At 41.1% G+C, this 8,924-nt stretch overlaps 2 protein-coding genes across 2 annotated transcripts; one reads left to right on the top strand and one right to left on the bottom strand.

Annotated features, from left to right (window-relative positions):
• Nucleotides 1-1,377: 1,377 nt before the first annotated feature.
• On the top strand, nucleotides 1,378-4,640 carry LOC104926790 (GTPase IMAP family member 7). The gene is made up of 3 exons (XM_010740727.3): nucleotides 1,378-1,541; nucleotides 1,686-2,525; nucleotides 2,986-4,640. Exons 1-3 carry the CDS (start codon nucleotides 1,532-1,534, stop codon nucleotides 3,696-3,698), a joined length of 1,563 nt encoding a protein of 520 aa, XP_010739029.3. The 5' UTR covers nucleotides 1,378-1,531; the 3' UTR covers nucleotides 3,699-4,640.
• Nucleotides 4,481-6,548, bottom strand: cfd (complement factor D (adipsin)). The gene is made up of 5 exons (XM_010740729.3): nucleotides 6,388-6,548; nucleotides 6,006-6,162; nucleotides 5,494-5,635; nucleotides 5,076-5,366; nucleotides 4,481-4,905 (listed from the first exon to the last, which is right to left on the bottom strand). Exons 1-5 carry the CDS (start codon nucleotides 6,446-6,448, stop codon nucleotides 4,723-4,725), a joined length of 834 nt encoding a protein of 277 aa, XP_010739031.3. The 5' UTR covers nucleotides 6,449-6,548; the 3' UTR covers nucleotides 4,481-4,722.
• Between the last annotated feature and the right edge of the window lie 2,376 nt (nucleotides 6,549-8,924).

Raw genomic sequence — 8,924 nt, 5'->3', positions numbered from 1 at the left:
AGTAAACAATCTAAATTATTATTACTATTTCCAGAATATTTAGCATATATGGCATTTTTATATATTTATATATTGGCAGAAATCATCCGATTAACAAAACGGAATGTATGTTTGTTTTACGGTTCCCCCCGTGTCACGCTGTAGTGCCGCCTTGTTTTGGAGATGGTGCAATCCGTCAGTAATGTCAGCTGTGTGCATGAAGGGATCCTTCACATACTGTGACACTGTTAAATAAATGATTTAACATACTAAAAATTATTGCAAATGTTCCCTTTATGTCCACATTTTATCTTGCATGTCAGATATACTGTGCTGTCTATCTGCAGCGAGGCTGATTCAGCATTCACACAAACAATCACAGGATGCCCATCAGACTGGCTTTATTGTGCAGAGGGCAGCAGCTGGATAGGGTCATGTAGGAAAAGGAAACCAGGCCAACAGACTAAGAGTTTGCACATTTCCATCATGGTTCAGTTTAAAATGTTCACCTCTGATATGACCTTTTGAAATAGATTAGATTGGATAATACTTTATTTATCCCACAACGAGGAAATTCACTTGTTTACAGCAGCGAAAAATAGAATCAAGGAGGGAAAACACAAGTGTACATATTTACAAAAAGTACTAAAGTAGAATGTGCAGATTTAAGAATGTGCAGATTTACAAAACAAGTACTAAGGTAGAACATAAACTTAAAAACAACAACAACAAAAAACAAAAAACAAAACAAACAAGAACAAAAATACTGTATTCACATTATCAAATCAAATCAAATCAAATCAGATCAGATTTTATTTGTATAGCCCAAAGTCACAAAGTCCATTTTCCTCTGAGGCTTTACAATCTGTACAGGGAGTGCCCCCCTCTGTCCTTAGACCCTCGGTTCCAGTGAGGAAAAACTTGCCCACAAAAACCTTTAACAGGGAAAAAAGGTGGAAGAAACCTCAGGAAGAGCCACAGAGGAGGGATCCCTCTCCCAGGACAGACAGACGCGCAATAGATGTCACGTGTACAGAACAAATCAACACAAACATATGGGGACAGAAATATCTTCACGGTCACATTATATGAAGGCTGGTTCCTGTAAGATTACCATTAAAGTGAATGTGGTTTCTGGTTAAGGTGAGAGTTAGGCTTGGTGTTAGACTTGTAGTGGTTGGTTTATGTCAGGGTAAGTCTCCAGGGAATCACTTTAATGTGACTTTATGTGAGCTTTATGTTGTTAGCATGGATACATGCTGCAGAATTGATTTCAAGTGCACAAACGTATTTGTGCTTGTGGGGGAAAGGGAAGCCTTTTTCACACAGCTCAAGCATGACATGAAGAACAGGTAAGATGCATGTGATTAGCATCTCGTTCATTACAGGTTGGGCTGTGGAATGCACTTCCTTGACAACAAAGCTGCCGGTGACATGTGAAAGGCTGTGATCAGGAAGCAGCTCAGTTTATTTGAGAGCCAGATGATCCAGTTTCTGCTGCTGTCTTGAGCTGACAAGGATCTCTTGTGCTTGTGAGAGCACCTGCAAAGACATGTCACACAGTAAGTCAAATGTCTGTTTTCTTACATATTCAATGCTTTGTAGCTGGGTTGCAGTTAGTTTATCACAAATATTAGAACAGTTACACAAACTCTTATTATTACTTGGCGATAATGTTCACAAGTCATTGCTCTGTTGTTTGGCAGGCAGCTTAACTACCACGAAGCAGCTGATGGTGGTCATATCCACAGTGGAGCAATGGTTCTCTTTGAAATCTCTGCCACAGCATACCTCTGAGGAGAAACACTCCCAGTTAACCTTTAGTTCTCTGGGATCAATTCAAGTCTGCGACTTGACAGTGGATGGCCGCTTGATCAGCTTGCACTATGCAGATTTAAAACAAGACATGACAGAGGAAGGCATCAGCCAGGCACTAGAAGGCTGCTTTAAGTCTTGCACAGATGGAATCAGTACATTTCTGCTGCTGATCCAAGGTGGATATTACACAAAGAGGGAAAGAAGAATGATAGAGATACTGCAGGCACACTTTGGAGCTGAAGCTTTAAAATACCTGGTGGTGCTTTCTTTGGAAGATGGAAATATTGCTGACACACTGGATGACAGCCTACTGGATTTGATAAACATGTGTGATGGAAGATACTGCCGAATCCCATCATCTGCAGCAGGCGACAAACTGCAAGCTCTGCTCGAGATGGTCGACTACATGCTGAGTGAGAACGGTGTGACCGGCTACACGGAAAACATGCTGGCCAAGGCCAGAAAAAGGAACACAGAAGACTCAGCCATGAGCATTCTGAGACAGAAGGTGCAGGAGGCCGCCGAGAAGGAGCAGGCCTTCGAGGAGCTGGTTAAACTACACGAGGAGAGGCGAGCTAAAGAAATGGAGGAGCTGAAGGCAAAACATGCTGAGGAAAGGAAGAAGGAAGCAGCTGAAAAAAAACAATATGAGACAAAAAGAGAGGGCCTGGAGGAAGCTGTGATAAGCCACAGAGCCATGCTGCACCTCCAGATGAGTGCCACTGATGGTAAGCCTGATTGTTCTGGTTGTCTGAAGGTGATTTGTTGAGATGATAAGGAGATTTTTTGTCTAAGGCCACATGAATAAAATCAATCAATCCATATTTTAAAATCTGAATTTAAAGCAGATCCATCTCTTTCCTGTACTCCAAACATTACTTTAAAACAAAACTTTGAGACATTTGGATGCAGCAACTTCATCACTAGGGGGTGATAGAGTTACACATTGATCTGAACATTCATCACTCATAATCAGTATCTAATATTCAGTCTTACATGTCATACAAAATGGTAAAATAAATACTCACCCTTTAACATCAAATGACACATTAAAGGTTGTAAATTCAGTAATAAGTATGGCCAGATGTCTGTTTACAGGTGCTTTCTGCCTTCTGTTTAAATATTTCATGCTTGGATCTTTCTGAAAATGCTTTCTCACAATCAGTTTCTTTCTTTTTTGGCTTTAAGATGATGACACAAACAAGATATCACTGATCCTGCTGGGTCTCTCTGGCAGTGGGAAGTCTTCTGCTCTGAATCTAATTCTAGAGAGAGCGGGTAATCAATACTCAATTAATGAGTCTGGTCATGAACCCCCTCAGTCCACCTTGTCTTGTGAGAGAAAGGAGGTGTTTGCAGCAGGAAGGAAACTCATCCTGGTGGATACTCCTGAGCTGTGGGACGAGGACGGGGTGGAATATCTGGAGCTGGTTAAGGACTGCTTGGCTTTGTCCTTACCTGGACCTCATGTCTACCTGCTGGTGCTCCAAATGGGACGCTTCACCCAGGGGGAGTGTGAAATGCTCGGGTACCTGCTGAAGAGCTTTGGACGAGACTTCGCCGAGCACGCAGTCGTCCTCTTCGTTCGCTTTGATGGCAACCAGCACAGGCCTCAAAAGATCAACGACTATGTGGCCGGGGCCCATGCAGCCCTGCAGGGTCTCATCCAGAAGTGTGGGAGCCGTTATTATGAGCTGAATGTCACAACGTCCCAGAATGCTCTGAGCTATCCTCAGGTGAAAGACCTCCTCTCAGGAATCAACAAACTGGTCGCTTCACATGGAGGCCGCCCCCACGCAGTGAAGAGATTTTCTGTGCAGGAGCTCCAGGAGAGGAAGAAAGTGATTGAGGAGGGGAAGGACGGAGCTTTGGAAGTGAACTCTTTACTGAGAGATGCTTGATTTGTACTGTATACTCACAGGCAGGGGGTGAACACAATTAATGCAACAGACCTGAATTTAATATCATGAATTTATTTTTGTTAGAGAAGAGTTTATTCAACCAAGTGGGATCAGACCTGTGGGAATTATGACTTATGTTGCATATGTTTTAAATGTCTTTTATATATTTTTTATGGTTTGTTTGAAGAAAATCGCCACACGCTCGACTTCAGAGGGAATTAGCTTTCTATATATTTATAACAGACATTCAACTCTCAGGAAATTTATGCCCAACCAACACAGCCAATCAAGGTTGGTTAGCAAATCATACATGATTATTACATTTTGTGAATAAAACAAATTCGTAATGGTGGTGGTGGTGAAGAGCAGAACACACACATACTTTGTTTGTCTGTGCTGAGCAGAGAGACGAGGAAAAGAAGCTCAGCTGCAGAGACCTTGTCTGACAAGCTCATGAGATTTACTTGTTGATATCTTGATTGCATAACAATTACCTCCTGGAACGCTGTCAGCAAACTCAAAGAACTGCTCGAAAACAAGACTAATGTTAAAGTTGTTTAGATTTTGGTTATTGTGTAACTCTTAAATGGTTTCTGTTTCGGATGACTTATTAAAGGTTATTAAAACTATAACACATGAATAATGTTTTTATTTGTTATGTACAGTTCATCTTTGTACTCACACTTTAAGAAACCTTCTGTGTTGATGTTTCATCTCTCTTTCTTTTTGTACTGCAGCTGATACTCGTTGCACAAGATACTAAACAAGACAGTCGTGACATCTGAGTGTGATCAGTCGTATTTTATTCATTCATTTATAAAGTGATATGATATATATGAAATATATGATTCTAGGCTAATCTGACTTTGTACAAGTGGTTATTTGTTAAACTGGAGATCAATCTCTAGAGCCATGCATTAGCTGAAAATGAGAAAGGAACACTTACACACACACAGCATATAAACACATTAGCAGCAGTGACTGAATAGAAGCAGGACTAACATGGCACTAACATGGTTGTGATTTAACTGCTCTGGTCTGGTGCTGCATCGGGCTGCTGCAGGGCCATGGTGTTGTCAATCCACTCAGTGTAATGGGACACAATGGTGTAAATTCCAGGCTTTCTAATTTGGCCACACTTCTTCCCTCCGTAGGAGGTGATCCCCACTACAGTGCCGTTGTAGAGCAGAGGACCTCCAGAGTCACCCTGAGAGCAAAATACAAGCAGAGAACATGAGGGTGCAGTATTTAATCCTACATATGATGAAACACAAGTTAGCATGTTAACATTATAAATGACCTGGACACAGATCAGTGACTGCTGTTGAGGAGTCTGTCCCATTTATATTAAGTAAAAGAGAGAGAACTAAATCTTACGTCACACGTGTCTTCTTTCTTCTGCGGTTGATTGCACGGCTCTGGGCATAATTTATGTGCACACATCATGTTGGTGGTGAACAGTTTGCCATAGTAGTCGCTGCGCTTGCACCGACTTGAGCTGAACACTTCTATGACCACCTCTTTGAGCTTGTCTGGTCTGGACCCCAAGTTATTGAGGGATCCCCAGCCGGCTGCCTCAACTTCTACACCCAGGGCGGGGTTTGTGCCACCTGTCCGCAGGTATTCCACGGCTGCAACAGCCTCAGATGCATTGAATGGACGATCCAACTGCAAAAATCACACCAAGAGTTACTTTTTGACAGGCTTCAGCTCTAAATCTTAGAACGCTGTTGTTGGTTTTGTGCCCCACAAAAAGAACAAGATCATAAATTTACACATAAACATATACATTTACCTTAATTAAAGCTATGTCATTATCATAATTCAACACATTGAAGTCTGGGTGATTGTAATATTCCAAAATATCAAACGTCTGCTTTGTCTCTTCAGGTTCACTCAGAGAATGGACACCCAGCACTACTTTCCTTCCTGCTGACCTGTGAAAAGAGCACATTAATACTGTAATGTTGAATATTCTGTTATATGACAACACATATTTCCTCTTATCAACCCTCTGGGGCCTGAACAGCCACCCATGATTGGCTAAAGTAAAAACCTTAGAATCACTGAAAAAGGGGCGGACGTGTTTTGTTCTACATTATAAGGTATCCAACACTTTACAAAAATGACACATAGTCCTACATAATTAATACATTAATTATGAAGAGTTGTTCAAGAAATAGTTCAAGACAACTGAATAAATAATAATATGTATATGTCATACGGAAAACATCATTCGTTATCTTTCACTTTCTCTCTCCCACATAACAAACCACATTCATCATGGTTGTAGGCCGGCTGCCTCACCCTGATAGCAGACAATGTGTTGCAGTCATCACCCACTGATCTGCAATCACAGACCCTCCACACTCGTGTTTCAGATTCTCTCCTTCTTGCACCTGGATGGAGGCCATGTAGGGCCGAGAGTGTGGCGCTGCCTCTCTGCCGCCGATTATTCCCTCACCTGAAATCATCAAAACACACGGGCCACCAAAGAAAGACTCAGGAACATACACACAAAGAGTGTGAGAGGGTTGAAGGGCATTTTAGCATTTCAAAAGTTATTGGTAAGTCAGCTATGTGTCATGCAGCAAATAATAAAGTATACTGTAACATTTAAAGAACATGCATGCACCTAAACACAATCTAAACAGATGAATCGAAGCAAACAATGTCAACATAAACTTACTGTGTGAAATGAGGGCAAAGACGAGAGCAGCAGCCACCAGAACGTCCTTCTCTGACACCATGATGTCGGCTCAACTGAGCGAAAAGCAGCAAATGTGGAGTTATAAAGGCTCCCACTCGAAAGAAAGGAATCACAAATCAAGAGGAGATGGTGCAAGACACAAGTGGGAGTTTTACAACCCTCCCGTTTCCTGGAATAAAACACAGGAAAGCAACCAAAAGTTCACTGGCAGCTTTACTGTGATAGATACTTTCTTCAGCCCAAATTCTGATACTTCATATATTTTTTTTGACAGCTGTGATCCTTGTCAGATTGTCTTTAATTGCAGACAACTCAACACATTCATTCATTTTTAGACATCACTCACTTTGGGGATGAAAAACACACTTTTATGTGGTTCATCGACTTAAATTACAGTTACATAACGTGACCTTGTGTACTTAAACAAACTCCCAGAAGAAGAAGAAGTCTTCTTCCCGTAAATCCAGCAGGAAAACATAAATTACAGCCAATCTGGAAGAAGTAAGTACATTCGGCATATTTTGCAATCACAGCAGGTCACAAAATATCATCCAACAAAAAGCTCATGCTCAAATATTACATTGTACAAACTCAAAAACACTAAGAGTGTCACGAGGATAGAAGAGCATAGTTTTACAAAAAGGGAAAAATCGTGTTTATTAAACATTTCAGCATCCATTCATGGTTCCTCTTAGTATTCTTCTGCAAAACGCACTGCAGCAATGCAATATGAATACATGGGATTTAAATCTATAACATATATGCTGCATTAAAGGATGAAACATCTTTGACGGTGTACTAAAACAAATGTGGGAGTTGTGCAGAGGACAGTTTTATTAGATTATCTTAATCTGTTCTTTCATTCTAAAAGTCATGGAGGTGCAGAGCAACATGGTATAATAATGATAATACTATAATAAATTTATTTATATAGCACCACAAACAGGATACACAGAGAGCCAGACAAAATAAAGGTTGAAGAAGACGGTAAGGGGAAGACAATCGGAGATAAGGACAGTGAAGATAAAATACACCAGTATACATACACACATCATAAAAAGATAAAAGCAAGTATCTGTGTTGTAGCAGTCTGACTGTGGCAGAGGCAGCAGCACCTGAGCAGAGACACTGTATGTGGCTTTGTTGGCTTTGTTGGGAAGGTGACAAAGGATTGATAACTTCTAACACCGGGACCTCGGAACATCTCAGAGAGGGAACCTCATCCTCCTCATCTGAAGCCACGAGGAACACACAGAGCCAGATGAAACATATTCTTCAAACGTGATGCTGACGTGCAACAGTATCTAATTATTCTCTGTGTCAGAGATGATTCAACTCATAAAGCTCTCAACTCAGCTGAGGCACAACTGCTAACACGTCTGTTTCAGGTCAGGATGTCACTCGCCAAAGGGTTTTATAGGCAGCGTCTAAGCGCTCACATCGGTAAAGACTATAATTGTAGTGCCGCGCACAATTCCCTCTATGTCTTGAATTAAATATTACACCCTTACTTCCACCTGTCTTTACCTTTTGTCTTTTAACCTGGCACCAGTTTGATGTTACTTGTCCAGACAAACTCTGCTCCTTGCACAGAGCTCAACCTGAGGATTTGTCTCTGCTTCCAGAGCAGCTCTGAGAAATGTTTGTTTAACTGAAACTCTTTGGCTCCTCGGCTGCTGTTTGGACAGAATAATCCTTCTGGGAACTTGTAAAGAAGTATTGCCCTCGCTTTGGGAAAATTTCTGTTAGGCTGATTAGATTTGGGGTGGAGGTGCTGGTGCAGGGGGGAGGAAGGCCTTCCAGGAGATTTAGAAGTCATATTTTATCCAGGGAGGTATACCAATGCTGTTTTGTTTCAGTAGAGGTCTGACGCACCTGGCGATTACTTTATATAGGTTGTTTTTCACATTGTGCAGCTTGTACCTGAGCCTTTCAGTGGACTGTGTATAGATACATGTGATAAGCCTCTGTGTTGCTTTGCTCTAATGATAACACTTTCAAAAAAAATCCTCCTCTGTGCTCCTAATGAACATGTTGTAGCTTTACAGCCCACATCAGTAATTAAGCATGAGAAAGACATAAACACATGTTTCTGGGGGGGTTGGAGACAAGCCTGTAATCAGAAGGTCACATGTTCGGAAGCACAAATGTGTCCAAATCTTAAAAAAATCTTCAGGGTCAGTGTGATATGAATGTAACTGTTCTGACTTTATGCAGCTTGTCACTAATCTGAATGTACAGCAGGGGTCTTCAATGTTTCTCAGCCCAAGGACTCAAACAGAACAAAGACCCCACATGTAATTACATTTTTAAAAATGTGTCACATTTTAAAACTGGCCTAAAATAACTTTTATATTCAACTTTTATTTCACCGTATTCACATATACTGGGTTATTAGCCTATATGTGTTTATGACTGATAAAAAAGTTCATGCATAATTATTATTGGTTATTTAATGACAAGAGCTGTGCGTCTTTGTCCACTGATTCATCCATTCGGAGTTTCTCAGTTATCTG

The sequence above is a fragment of the Larimichthys crocea genome, chromosome XXIV (assembly GCF_000972845.2).
Source record: "Larimichthys crocea isolate SSNF chromosome XXIV, L_crocea_2.0, whole genome shotgun sequence".
NCBI classification, from domain to species: domain Eukaryota; kingdom Metazoa; phylum Chordata; class Actinopteri; family Sciaenidae; genus Larimichthys; species Larimichthys crocea.
The sequence above is the reverse complement of the archived record's forward strand: the minus strand, read 5'-3'. Positions and strand labels throughout refer to the sequence as shown.